The following is a 15,300-nucleotide window of genomic DNA, read 5'->3' as shown; positions in this document are numbered from 1 at the left end:
ACTCAGGAGTTACCCCTGGCGGTGCTCAGGGGACCATATGAGATGCTGGGTATCCAACCCAGGTCGGCCGCGTGCAAGACAAACCCTACCCGCTGTGTTATTGCTCCAACCTCTCCACTCTAATCTTTAATAAACTCTTTGGGTCGATCTAAGTGAGTCTCTTAGAGGAAGCATGTGCAGATTTTTTTTTTTTGGTTTTTTTTTTTTGGGGGGGGGGGGAGCTGGACCATACCCAGTGGTGCTCAGGGTTTACCCCTGGCTCTGAGCTCAGCACTCAGGGATCACTCCTGGCAGTGCTCAAGGGGCCATATATGTTGCCAGAGACCCTATGTGGTGCCAGGGATTGAACCCATGTGTGCCACATGCAAGGCAAGAGCTTAATCTATTATATTATCTCTCTAGTCTCTGGATGTGGTGATTTTTTAAAAATCTGATTTGCCAATCTCTGCTTTTAGAATACGATTCCTTTATATTTAACATAATTACTGATAAAAGATTTACTTTTTTCATTTAACTATATGTTTTTATATGTTTATGCTTTGTTTTTTATTTCCTCCATTAATGCCTTTATAAAACTAATTTAAGTACTATATAAGATTCACTAGGTTAGTCTTCCCCATCAAATAACCACCTATCCCTCTATTTCAACAGTTCTGATGAATGTCTCTTCCACAAGTCTGTCCAAAACATATGAAAAGGAGAATCTACCTTCTCTGGACATAAAACCTAAGTTCTATCCTGGTTTCAGCCTCTGCATCGTTTGCTCTTTAAATATACAAGTATCATACATAATTTGGCATTCCATCATAAAGTTCATTATTATTGTTCTGTTCTCTGTCTACATGCAGCCTGGGTTAATCCTCACATACTTAGGCAGGAACTCTTGACTGGCAGGCAAAGAAACGAGAGGAAAAGTGGCTTACATTGTAGGAGCGGGGATGCCTCTGCTTCCACTGTACCAAGAGCAGCTGGGCCACCACCAAGGTAGCAATGAGGATGAGGACCATTTCTGCATGCATGGCTTCATGGCCGCGGTGCTTAGCATGCATGCGTGCATGCTCAATCCTGAAAGCCAAACAGAATGGGTGAGCCATGTTAGGGATGGTGAAGAGGTAAAGGGACAGTGCTCTCCAGGAAAGTCCTACCAGTCCATACCTCAGACATATTCTTGTGCTTTGCATCTGCAGGGTACTGTGCAAATTCAGGGCTTGGAAAGATATGGGTCAGAGAGGACAAGTGTTGGGAGCAAAATAGGGTATCTATGGGTCCCAGTCACCAACCTCAGTTACTGGAGTTAAATGGGGAATCTGCTGCATGAACGACAAAATTGCTAACACTTTTCCTATAGCAAACAAGAGGTCTCAGAAGGCCGAGTCGCTGCCATTTCCGTCCTATTTCAACCTATCACTAGAAACAGAAACTAACTTGAAAGAAAACTATAGTTATAAAGCTTCAGACCATATTTATGGCACTGAAAAAGAAGTAACATTGCAAATGTGTGCTGATTCCAGAGTTAGAGAGAATGGCTCTATTTGTCCTACCCTCGCTTTCTGTACCAGAGATCTCTAAGACTAGTTAATGCCTGGAAAATTTAGATCATATTAATTCTATAATAATTCTTCACCACCAGCAACTACAGGTAAATAACCCCCTGAGAACTCAAGGAGATTATAGCTGGAAACCCTACTTAATCTCTAAGGAACACTGTCTGGTTCTGAAGCTTTGCAGCAAGTGATTCCCCTAGCCAATAAAAATAACAAACTTCTTCTCAGAGAAACAAAACAGGCCTAGAACTTTGGGTCAGTCATTCAAGGGAGAGGAATGAGAAAGGAGTTAGATGGAAAACTAAACACAAATGCAGCCTATAGTCAGTCAGGAGCTCTTCTATAAGATCTACGAACTTGGTGTTCAGGGATGGAGGGAAAAACCAATGTAAATAGTTTCTTCACAGGATCCCCCAAAAGCCATGAAGGCCTAAATAAACTAAACTGGATGAAGATTTGTTAAATACATGAAAAAGCAAATACAGCAGAAAGTTAACTGTAAAGGGGCCCATAGTGACAGTACATTAGGTAGGATATTTGCTTTGCATTTAGCTGGCCTGGGTTCGATCCCCAGCATCCCATATGGTTCCCCGAGCATTGCTAGGAGTAATTCCTGAGTGCAGAGCCAGGAGTAAGCCCTGAGCATCGAATCGCTGGGTGTGACCCAAAAAGAAAAAAAAAGTAAGTTAACTGTAGAATGTAAGTGCTGGGATGTTCACTCTACAATTGTCTCAGCTTTCCTGTATGCTTACAATTTTTCATAATACATTATTAGATGGGCTGGAGCGATAGCACAGCGGTAGGGCGTTTGCCTTGCATGCAGCCAACATGGGCGAACTGAGTTTGATTCCTCCGCCCCTCTCAGAGAGCCAGGCAAGCTACCGAGAGTATCTTGCCCGCATGACTGAGCCTGGCAAGCTACCCGTGATGTATTGGATATGCCAAACACAGTAACAACAAAGTCTCCAATGGAGATGTTACTGGGCCCGCTCAAGCAAATCGATAAACAACGGGAGGATAATGACAGTGACATTATTAGATGGAGAAACTTGGTGGGCAAAATGAACAGTCAAATATGTGCCCAGTCAACCACAGCACACATAAGGGCTCATTTTATAAGAATCTATTCTGGTGGTAAATGCTGACAAAATGGTAATAGGGTTAGAAGTTAGAAACCTAGGTTCAAACACCTGTACATAGTCTTGATCAAGGAAATTCACATCTCTACATCACCATTTCTCCATCTGTTAAAAGAGGGGCTATATCTCTTCTGCCTCCCTCATAGGATGCTGTGAGGATAAGAAAAACTGAAAGGGCAAAGAACACACACACACAAATCAAGAGATAAATTTGTTGTTCTCAGACAATATATAACTGAATGAATATAAAGAACAAGAAATCAAAGAAAAGATCTAGAAAAGATAACAGAGAGGGCCAGGGATAAAGCTTAGCAACACAGCACTGGTTCTACATGTAAAAGTCTTGGGATTAATCCCCAGCACAGGAGGAGGAGGAAAGAAGGAAGAAGGACAGAAGCTATCTAGTTTGAATTCCTATACAATACTAAAAATTTGCACGCGTTTGGGTATTTTCACTGGCTGAGAATATGCGCTTCTTTGTTGTTACTATTGGCTTTGGGGCCACATCCAGCAGTGCTTGGGAAATACTCCCAACACAGCTGGGATTTTGTTCCAGTGGTATTCTAGCAATAATGCAGTATTGAGGATCAAACCCAGGCCTCATGAATGCAAAAACCTTTACAAAGTATCTGGTCCTCTGAGTCATCTCTCGAGTCCCAAGAATATATGCCTCTTTATCATCAGGAGCAATTTCTGACTGCAGAAATAGGTGTAACCCTTGAGCATTGCCAGGTGTGGTCCAACAAAAACAAACAAAAAGAATTTATGCCTCTTAAGATAATATAATCTAGATAGCTGTATCTAGAACATGTTTGTGAAGGCATAAATTTCTAGTGCCTTAAGAGAGAAGAAGCTTATTATCTCTCAATATAACAATTTTTTCTTTTTTTTCTTTTTTGGGTCACAGCTGGCGATACACAAGAGTCACTCCTTGCTCTGCACTCAGGAATTACTCCTGGCGGTGCTCAGGGGACCATATGGGTTGCTGGGAATCGAACCCGGGTCGGCCGTGTGCAAGGCAAACCCCCTAGCCACTGTGCTATCTCCAGCTCCATAACAATTTTTTTTTTAAAAAAAAAGATGTCTCTGCCTGCCCGGAGGGGAAAGGGTGTTGTCCCGCTCGCCCACTCCTCTCTGGAAAGAAAGATGGCGGCCGCCGGGAGCCTTGTGGACAGCAGGTTTGAGCCGGGGGTGGGGGGCAGCAGGGGCCTCATGGGAAGGGGGGCGTTCTGGGCCGTCCTTCACGCCCGAAAGAGGTCACCAGCTGTCCCCAAGGAGCGGCTCTCCGGCACGGCCACGACTCCAGAGCACAGAAACCAATCTCTTAACTATCTAACTTTTAATAGAAATACTTCCAGGGTTAATAAGTAAAACATCAGAAATCCAAAACCGCGCGGCCGCGATAGCATTTTATTCTTAAACCAAGAAAGCAAATCATTTCACAACGCTGTTTCAGCATATCTGATTGGGGGGGGGGGGGGGCGTCGTAAACTCTAAACAATAATTGTGCATCTTCTATCGAAACAATGTATCTAGTCAAAGTAGATAGAGTATTAACTAGAACTCATCTGCCTCACAGGAATTGGGAGGGGTGGGAGGTGGGGTTCTATTGGGGTTCACGGTTAAAAATAAGTATTGGTAAAGGGAAATGTGTTTGATACTTACATGACTGAGACCTAAACCCGAAAGCTCTGTAACTTTTCCCACAGTGATTCAATAAATAAATAATTAAAAAAAAAAAAGATGTCTCTGATGAGACAAAATCTGTCTTCCTAAAGTTTCAATCTCTGACCTAATTCTATACTCTTGAAAAACAAAAGATATACCAACTCCTCTTTCCCAATGCTTTCGTTTCAAAGATTCATCATAAAACAAAAAAAATCTATCTTTCTCCTCCCACCATTTTTCTATCTATCCCCTTTTAGGCTAAAACTTCTAGATCTTTTAAGTTCTATTTATGTAACAAATATGAAGCCAGTAATTCTGGCTGCCTTCTTCTAGACATTATCTATGTATCTTTTCAGTATGCAGTGCTTAAAACAAAATCAGTATGGCCTCAGTGAAGCAAAAACCAATGGTGCTGTCAGCTCCAGAGTAGATTGTACATTTCCAGGGACATCTTCCAAATTGTAATATTTTATAGTTGAGGAACACAAATGGTACATATTAAACTTAAAGTCCAAAATCTTGCTGGGATTGTTATAAGAATAATTATCTTTGTTAGTCTGTATTTTATAGACAATAGCTTTAATCTAAAAGAAGGCTGTTCCCTCCCCCCCACCTTCCATTTATAATTTTACTTGATTTTAGCTCATTGTGAAAGCTGTGGGGAAAACACTTTAAATTCCTTCAATGATGAGAAAACATCTGTTAACTCACTCTGGTTACAAAGCAAGTTCGCAGCAGAACTGAGATGCTAAGACATACCTTCCCATTTTTCCACCCAGTGCTCTCTTTGATGTTTCAAGGATTAAAAATGATGTCGATGATAATCACCTTCAAAGCAGGGAACACTTACTGAAAGCTTATCATGGACTAGGCACAGTTTGAAGAATTTCACATATATTAATGTCCACACAACTATATGATCCTGTAATAATCTTCATTTTACAAAAAGAGAAAACTACAGCAGTGATATGTTAAGTTGCCCAGGATCACATAGCTAGGAAATGCAGAACTAGATTCAATCTTAGTGAATGGCTTGGTGCAATTTCCTATTGACTCTCAGTACTAAAGGAAGTACCCAGGTACTAGAGAAGATCCCAAGCATTAGTCACTGTCTCCCAAAAACAAGGAAGTAGAAACAGTAATACACACATAACTCTATTAGCTAAATTAACTTACAGTAGCTTCCCACCTGATGAGCGCACACTGTCACTTACCTCCACTGCTCCTCTGGGGAAAGGTCTGACATATCAACCTGTAGAAAGATACCATCAGAAAAATCCATTACTGTCTTAGAATGGTCCCTGCCCCATACACAGTACTCATACATTCACCACTTTTTCCAAAGAATTACAGGAAGATTCAGGGGCCAATCTCCGGGAAGCTTCACACAGAGCTCTATTTCCACTGATTTCTCCTTTGTCTAGCCACTTACTTTGATACAGCCAAAATGTCTATGTATGTTCCAAGCTACATAATGGTACCGGGAGAGTAAATCTAACACCCAAGGTCTTCACAACCCTTGTGAGGAAGTCAGACATACAGAAATTTTTCTCGTATGCTGAAGACTACCTACAGAAAAATATAGAAGTGGATTCTAATACATTCTGGAGTATAGTGTAGTACACTGCAAAGACTTGCTGAAAGATGTAGAATATTATCTAGAAATTAAACATGAGATTAGCATGTAGCAGGCAAAGGGACTAATATAAACACAAAGGACTAAAGTCACACAGCGACTGACTAGAAGTATAAGCAGAATTAGTGAGAAAGCTAGAGACACTATTCAAATAATGCCATTTGATCCTCCACAATCCCACTGAGAGCAAGTAGGTGACATTTGACTTTAGAGTGAACTAAATTACCAGACTCAAAGTTCTTATTCTATTGCCAATCATGCCCCTTTAGAGCAGAATTTCTCAACCTTGGAACTACTTGGGGTTGCTTGGTTCTGTTGGGTGGGAAATGTACTGCATTGACATTTTAGGGTGTTCTGCAGCATCTCTGGCTTGGTTACCAGCAAGTCTAGCAGACTCCCAGATGTAACTAAAAATGCTTACAAACACTGTCAAATATCTTCTTTGGAACAAGAAACCCACCCCCAATTCCACATTAAGAACCACTGCTCTAGAATAATATTAACAAAATTCTGATCTACACTTGAGACACACACAAATATACCCAAGCTAATACATGTCACTGAATTGATCTCAACTGAAAACTGTTGTGTGACAGAGAAGACAAAATCACTCAAAAGAATCAATTTTAAATATATGTCCTGGACAAAATGAACAGAAACTTTCTCAAAGAAGAAATCCGAATGGCTAAAAGGCACATGAGAAAATGCTCTACATCATTAATCATCAGGGAGATGCAGATCAAAACAACAATGAGATATCATTTCACACCACAGAGACTGGCCCAAATCCAAAAGAACAAAAGCAATCGGTGCTGGAGCGGATGTGGCGAGAAAGGGACCCTCCTTCACTGCTGGTGGGAATGCCGACTGGTTCAGCCCTTCTGGAAAACAGTATGGACAATTCTCAAAAAATTAGAAATTGAGCTCCCATTTGACCCAGCACTACCACTCCTGGGAATATATCCCAGAGAGGCAAAAAAGTATAGTTGAAGTGACATCTGCACTTGTTTGTTCACTGCAGCACTCTTTACAATAGCCAGAATCTGGAAAAAACCTGAGTGCCGGAGAACAGATGACTGGTTAAAGAAACTTTCTACACAATGAAGTACTATGTAGCAGTTAGAAAAGATGAAGTCATGAAATTTACATACAAGTGGTACTACATGGAAAGTATCATGTTAAGCGAAAGGAGTCAGAAAGAGAGGGACAGATATAGAAAGATTGCATTCACCTGGGGAACATAAAGTAACAAAATAGGAGACTAACACACAAGAGTGGACGAGATTAGTACCAGGAGTTTTGCTCCATGGCTTGGAGGCCAGCCACACACTCTAGGGGAAAAGGGAGCTCAGATAGAGAAAGGAGTACCAAATAAAGGGTGTTGGGAGGATCCTCCCAGGATGGGAGAAGCATGCTGAAAGTAAACTATAGATCAAACATGATTGCCACTCAATGCCTCTTTTCCAAACCACAACACCCAAAAGGAGAGAGAGAACAAAAGGGAATACCTTGCCACAAAGGCAGGGTGGGATGGGGGTATGGGGGGGTGGGAGGGATACTGGGATCCGTGGAGGTGGAAAATGGGCACTGGAGGAGGGATGGGAGTTTGATCATTGTATAACTGAAACCCAAGCACAAAAATCTGTAAGTATACAACTGTACCTCATGGTGTTTCACTAATAAAAATTAAAAATAAATATCCTGGGGTCTGCACAATAGTACAGCAATATTTGCCTCGATGCGGCTGACCCAGGTTCAATCCTTGGCATCCCATATGGTCCTCCAAGAACTGCCAGGAGTAATTCCTGAGTGCAGAACCAGGGATAACCCCTGAACATTGCTGGGTGTGACCCAAAAAGTCAAAAATAAAAATATGTTCTGTGAGGTCAGGGAAGTGGAGCTGGAGTGCATACTGAGCACCGCTGGGCGTGGTCCAACCAACCAAATGGACATACTAGCAGGAGCTCCACCACTATAATTCTCTGGGCACTGCCAGGTGTGACCCAAAAGATATATATATAAACTATATAAATTAATAATAATATGTAACAAAATAATATATAATAATATATACTAATACTTACATTCTCTTAAGAACCAGTTTCAAAAAGAAACCCTAACAGGAATGTTTAAAGTAAAACAGTACAGCAGGTAGGCCACTTGCATTTCAGGTAATGACCCAGGATCAATCCCTGGCAGCCCTTCTGGTCCCCTGAGCCCATCAGGAGTGATTTCCTGAGTGCAGAGCTAGGAGAAGCCCTGACCACTGCTGGGTGTGGCCCAATCCCCCAAATGGACATACTAGCAAGTCAAAGTCATTTAACCTGTATCCATTATTATTCCCCACTTCCCCGTGTGTGAGGGGGAGTGCTTGGGGTCACAATCAACCATTCATATGTGTGTGCATATATATGGATGTCTATGATGACTATTTAAGAACATTTTCTGGGGTCTGGAGTGAGAGTACAACAGGTAGGGCATTTGCCTTGCAAACGGACAACCCTGGTTAGATGTCCGGCATCCCAAATGGTCCCCCAAACAATGCCAGTAATAATTCCTGAGTGCAGAGCCAGGAGTAATCCCTCAGCACTGCTGGCTGTGACACAAAAAGTCAAAAAAAAAAAAAAAAGCTTTCGGATTTCTACATGTCCTAGTTAAGTTAAAAAAAATTACCCATGAGCCTTTGTGGCTCAGTGAGTGACTAAAAAGTACTTGCTCTTCAAGTGTGAGGTTGTGAGTTCAATCCCTGGTACCACCCAATTGTGCCATGATGGTCCATATGGAACCTCTGGAGCCACAACTATACAACTATATTGGTGTTCAGCATGGTGTGTGAGTTCTGCAACTAAAAGTGCAGAAAAATCCCTGGCCAAGCACATGTCTGAAAAAAAATGCAATCCACAGTCAGGAGAGTGATGCCAAGTGAGCCACATAGAAGCACCGCAACTGACTGTGCAACCCCTAGTTTGGCAAACAACTAAGTATGGCTAGATGTATGAGCAGAATTAGTGAGCGCGAAAGTTAGAGACAGTATTCAAATAATGCCATTTCACCCTAAATGATCCCACTGACAGCAGGTAGGTAGGTGGCAAGCACAGCAGCAAGCACCACAACCAAGCCAGTGCAACCTCAGTTAGGGCAACTCCGGCAACAAGAGGAAGGAAGCAGGGAATAATAAACCCAAGGACTCATCTACCCTCAATGAGGTCATGAAGTCAACTACCTTCCTCCCTTTCCTTAATTCCAGGACTTTCTCAGAGAGCCAGAAAGAGTTCAGGAGTTAAGACCTTGTACATGCTGACCCGGGTCTGCTCCTTGCCATCATATATGGAATATGGATGGTTGGTTGTGACCCCAAGCATCCCCCCCTCACACACACTCACACACACACACACAACCAGAAAGAAAAAATACCTCACCAAAAAATAAAAAACAATGCCTCAGATCATTTATCTGGGCACCCTGACTCAGGCATCTTCCCAAAGGACAGATACCCCATGGGACTATGGATGCAAGAAGCAAACTGGCAATGACTGAACAGAAAAGAATCACATTTCTGGGCCAGAGCAATAGTACAGCAGATAGGGTATTGCCTTGCACACAGCAGCCAACCCGGGGTTCTATCTCCAACATCCCATATGTGGATGCCACCCCATATTCCCAAGCACCACCAGGAGTAACCCCTGAGAACAGCCAAGTGTGCCCCCACACCTCCAAAAAAGAATCACATTTCTAAATGAACAATCAACACATGGGCTTCATACTACTCATTAGAACTTTTTTTTGTCTAGAGAAATAGTTCAATGGGCTGAGGGTATGCTCTTCATGCAGGAGGCCCAGATTTGGTCCTAGCACTGGGAGTAAGCCACAAGCATTGCTGGGTGTTATCTCCGCCCCCCACACCCCCCAAGATGCGTACACAAAACCTTTTTTCTTCCATTCTAAATAAGACCAGAATCTTGCCAAACTAAGTTGTTCATTGTCCTGAAATACATGGGACTCATTCCTCATTCTTGCCTCTGGTCTTTGCACATACCTCCTGTTTAAAATGTCCTTCCTGGGCAATAGTACAGCAGGCAGGGCATTTGCCTCACACGCAGGCAACCCAGATTCAATCATCAGCAGCCCATATGGCTCCCTGAACTCTGTCGGTGTACAGAGCCAGGAGTAACCCCTGAGCACTGCTGGGAGTGGCCCCCAAACAAAAACAAAACCCTTCCCTCTCTTACTCCTGTCCATATCTGCTGCAATTTCACTTCCCTTCACTGATACCCAGGATAGGAAGTTTGGAGCTCTACTTTCTCCAAGTGGAGTTTTCTCCTGCTGCTCAAAATGCAGATCAAAGACTAGTAACAACATTACCTCAGCATTTATTTAGAAATGCAGAATCTCCGGCACCACTCCAGACCTCCTAAATAAAAACTTTTATTAACACTGCTGAATGATTTTAATGCACATTAAATTTAGGAAGCATTGTTCTAAGCCACTCAACCATGGTAGCACCTCATGATAGGTAAGTTTTCCAAGAGATCTGTTTCCTCCAGGGTCAAACCCGCAGTGGGATAAGCAAAGGACCTATTGCTCAAGATGTAAGGAGGAAGGCTGGAGAGATAATACAGAGGTTAAAGAATTTCCCCTACACACATCAGACCCCAGTTAGATCCCCACACCTTATATGGTCTCCCAACTACTGCCTGGAATGACTCTTAAGCACAGAGTCAGGATAAGTTTCGAGTCCCACCAGTAATGAAATGCGCAAATAATGAACATTCAATGAGTCCTTGTGGAACTGAACAAAATTCTCTCCAACAGAGTAAGAAAGAAGCAAGGATGCTGACAAACCAGTATCCTCCGGGAGACACTTAAATAGATAACAAAGATAGAAAGATTATATTGTGGGTAAGGTGCTTGTCTTGCATGCAGCCAACCTAGGTTCGATCGCCAATCCCACATATGGTTTCCTGAATGTTGGCAGGAGGGATCCCTGAGCCCAGAGCCAGGAATAAGTCTTAAGTACAATTGGGAGTGATAGCACAGCGGTAGGGCGTTTGCCTTGCACGCAGCCAACATGGTCAAAAACAAAAAAGAAAAAAAAAGAAATACTTGAAAAATACCAAATAAGCATCTGGGAAAGTAGTATTTACATGATATCAGAAAAGATCCAGAAAAATCTTTAAAATTGTATGTCAAAACAACTATATGCTTAAGATAAGGAGCCCACAAGATTGTACAGGGGTTAAGGCACTTGCCGTACATGCAGTCAATCCTGCTTCAATCCCCAACACCACATATGGTCCCCTGAGCCAGGAATCTGCCAGCAGTATGCCCTGAGCGCCACTGAGTACACTGGGGACCTCCAACCCCCATCCAAATAATAAAATAATCTTGTACTTTCAAAAAGACAAAGTAACTTTTTATAAAGAAAGAAGTTGAGGCCAGAGCAATAGTACAATGGTTAGGGCACTTGCCTTGCATGGTGGAGATCAGGATTTGATTCCCAGCAGCCCATACGGTCCTCTGAGGCCTGCCAGGAATGATCGCTGAGCACAGTGGCAGGAGTAAACACGAGTACCACCAGATGTGCCCTCTCCTCAAAAAAAAAAAAAGAAAAGAAAAAGAAAGAAAGAGAGAGAAAGAGAGAGAAAAAGAAAAAAGAACAGTCCACTAAAGATAAACTTAGAAAGATCTAATATTCTGAGCCAGATATGGACATATGGACATCCTTTCCCACAAAACAGTGCTCAAGCATTCAACTATTAATGCCTTAGTTTCTCCATCTGGAATACAGAATAATGCCTGACTCCTAAAGCTAGAAGAGATAGGACTGGGCTTGTTAAGGGGCATGTGGCAGACCCCAGTTCGTTACCCGGCATCCCTGAGCATTTTCAAGAGTGATTCCCTAACACATAGCCGAATAGCCCTAGATGTCGCCAATCACCCCCCACACCAAATAAAAAAGATTCTGAATCGATAGTAGGGCTGGGAAAATAAACACATACAAGGTGACTAAGTGCTTCCCCTGGAGGAATCTTAAGAAAATGGGATTATGTTATAATTTACCAGGAGAGCCTAGAGAACTGAATGCTGATTATACACAGGATAGCAATGCTTTCTAAGTTTCAGAGAAAACAGCTCACAGAGTGAATACTAAGGCAGAGAAAGAACCTGCAGCTTAGAGGAACATTTAGGACTTTCTGGAATAGTCAAATGCCAAGAGTAAATACATGGTTTGACTTGAATAGCTGCCTCCCGAACCAAAAGGTTAAAAGCTACAATCAAACTAATTTTCTACTGCAAGTAGAAAAACAAGGAAAGCTGTAAAATATAATTAACCTGTACCATCTGGAAGGACATCTTTATTTGTTCTCTTATTAATAAGTATATTCATCTGGGGCCAAGCAATAAAGCAGTGGGAAGGTTCCTGGTCCAGAGCCTGGGAAGCTAATTAGATAAGCCCTCAGGACAAGGTTCCTGATGGATGGGCCTGGATCCAAATCCTAAGTCTAACATAGCCCTCTTGCCAATCACCCACCCAGGGTCCCATAAGGCCCCAGTCATGCCAATGTGCCCATGAATGTCCAGATTTCAAAGATGTCAAAACCAAAGATGTTAGATAGAGCACAAGAAAAAGCTTCGCCAACATGGAAACTGATTACAAGTTGACTGCTCTATATCATTAGGGTCCCACCAGTGTAAAACCACAAACAGGGTTCCTGCCTGCACAAATCAGAGAGCCTGCAGTCTGTACACAGGCTGGTTACTTGGTCCTGTCAGTCAGTCTCTCTTCCACCAAACCTCTTTCTGCTTCCTGCAAATCATTGGCCAAAGCCCTCAGCTCCAGGATGGCTCTGTAGAGTGACACCATGTACTGGAAAAACAAACAAATATCCTCTAGTAGCAACAAAACCCTGAGAGCATATTAAGAAAGAGTCTTAGACTCTATTCCACAACTCTCCACAAGAACTTGCTTGAATCAGGGATGCAGGTGATCTGCATGTGCGCTAATGTGCTCAGAAGCTCTGCTACTGCATCCATGCACTTAACTTCAATGTGTCCTCATAGACAACTTTATGCCCCTGATTCTTTCCCCAATTCTTTTACGGCTTTGGTGAGCGCTAACTCACTTACCACAAAATTTATCCATTTGAAACATACTATTCAGTGTTTTTAAGTATATTCAGTGACAGAGCCATCATACCGTGAAATGTTAATCACCCCCAAAAGAAATCATGTACTGATGAGCATACTTCCCCCACAGTCTAAGGGACCACTGATTTCTTTTCAGTCTCTATAAATTTGACTACTCTAGATGTTTACTGTGAGGTTATAAAAATGTGGTCTTTTTTAATTTAATTTTTTTTGGGTCACACCCAGCGATGCACAAGGGTTACTCCTGGCTCATGCACTCAGGAGTAACTACTGGAGGTGCCCAGGGGACCATATGGGATGCTGGGAATCGAACCCAGGTCAGCCGTGTGCAAGGCAAACACTCTACCCACTGTGCTATCAATCCAGCCCCAAAATAGGGTCTTTTGTGATAGGTTTCTTCCACCTGGTCTAAATTTGTGTTTCAATATTCATATTGTGGTATGTACTGTGTTTCACTTTTCAATTGCCAAATAAAATTGCACTGTATAAATGTACATTTTCTTTATCAGTTCATCTGCTGATGTGTATGTATCTGGGGTTGTTTATATTTTTGGCCATTATAAATAATGCTGTTAGGAATATTTTTTAGGAACTTTTGAAGGCTGACATGCTTTCATTTCTTCTCAATATACATCTAGAAGCGGAATTTTTGGGTCATATGGTAAGCCTATTTGACAGACTCTCAAACTAGTCATTTTTATATTCTATACCAGCACTGTATGAGGGTTCCAATACTACACATTACTCTCTCTCTCTCTCTCTTTCTCTCTTTTCTTTTTGGGTCACACCGAGCAATGCACAGGATTTACTCCTGACTCTACACTCAAGAATTACTCCTGGAGATGCTCAGGGGACCATATGGGATGCTGGGAATTGAACCAGGGTTGGCCATGTACAAGGCAAATGCCCTACCCACTGTGCTATAGCTCCAGCCCCCCACATTAGTCTCTTTTTGACCAAAGCATACCAGTGGTGTAAAATGAAGTCTGAAGTGATTGTAAGTTAGTATTTCTTGGATGAATAATGATGTTAGGCACCGTTTCATGAGTTAACAATCTTTAGAGAAAATTGTATTCAAAACCATTATTCCATTTTTTCAAAAATACTTTTTTTAAAAGTGCAATTTCAAGTTTACTGCAAATTTGGGGGTAGGTAAAGTACAAACACGTCTCCTATGTCCCCTGTACACAGCTTCCCTTGTTACCAACATACTCACCAGGGTGGCACAGTTTTTCCTATTGATAAGCCTACATACACACATCGTTAACCATCCAAAGTTTACCCAGTCATCCAATTCCATCAACAGATCAACATCCAGTTATGCTGTACATCCTTCAATGTAGGAACAAATAAATAATATACAACAGCCTGGTTTCAGCATGTAGGGCATCATACAGAATTGTTTAATTGCCCAAAAATGTACAGGAGTTCTGACTATTCATCTCTCCAAGACCCCTTTACAACTACTGATCTTCATAATGCCTCCACCATTTAGCCTGCACCACCATGCAAAAAAAAAAAAAAAAAAAAAAAAAAGTATTTCTACTGCCTGTCAAGTATCAGGGGAGAGATGGGATGAGACTAGGGCCTAAAACTCAATTATCAATAATTGTAAATCAAGTTCTTTAATTAAAGAATCCTGTTAAAAACAGGTATATCTATAATAATCTAGACTACATATACATGTCAAGCGTTAGTAAGACTTCAGTCAACCGCTGGCTTTAGTAGTTAAGTTCTGAGAGAGTCAAAAGTGATCTGCATTGAATGGGATGTAAAATAGAAGGTAACCAATCTCAATTAACAAAATATAAACACAGTAGGTTTAACCTGTAACAACATCTTAGTAATCTCTTATACAAGAACTTAATAGTTTCAGGGTGAAATACAACAATTTTCACTAACTTTCTTCCAAGGAAATACTTTTTGATCATCTCTTAGTAAATTATTGATAACAAGCAATACTGAATAAATTATTGAGGAACTGCTACGGGGGCAGGCATTAGGGGTCGTTTGGAAAATTGTAGACAATGATGGAGGAAAGATGTAATGGTGGTAGGATTGGTGTTGGAATACTGAAATGTTTGTAACAAAAAATCATAAACAACTTTGTAAACCACAGTGTTTATATAAAGTGTAAGGGGAAAATTGGAAAATATAAATAAAT

At 41.7% G+C, this 15,300-nt stretch overlaps 1 protein-coding gene across 1 annotated transcript in view; it reads right to left on the bottom strand.

Annotated features, from left to right (window-relative positions):
• The window catches only part of RNF121 (ring finger protein 121), a 71,623-nt gene that overhangs the window by 35,219 nt on the left and 21,104 nt on the right, over positions 1-15,300 (bottom strand). Inside the window, exons 2-3 of the mRNA XM_056116266.1 lie at positions 5,566-5,603; positions 924-1,065 (exon numbers count right to left, since the gene is read on the bottom strand). Of these exons, the coding sequence (XP_055972241.1) occupies positions 924-1,065; positions 5,566-5,603 (180 nt within the window). The remainder of the gene's footprint in view (positions 1-923; positions 1,066-5,565; positions 5,604-15,300) is intronic.

The sequence above is a fragment of the Sorex fumeus genome, unplaced genomic scaffold, assembly GCF_029834395.1.
Source record: "Sorex fumeus unplaced genomic scaffold, SorFum_2.1 ptg000030l, whole genome shotgun sequence".
NCBI lineage: Eukaryota > Metazoa > Chordata > Mammalia > Eulipotyphla > Soricidae > Sorex > Sorex fumeus.
Note: the sequence above shows the minus strand (reverse complement) of the source record. Positions and strands in the feature narration are given on the sequence as shown.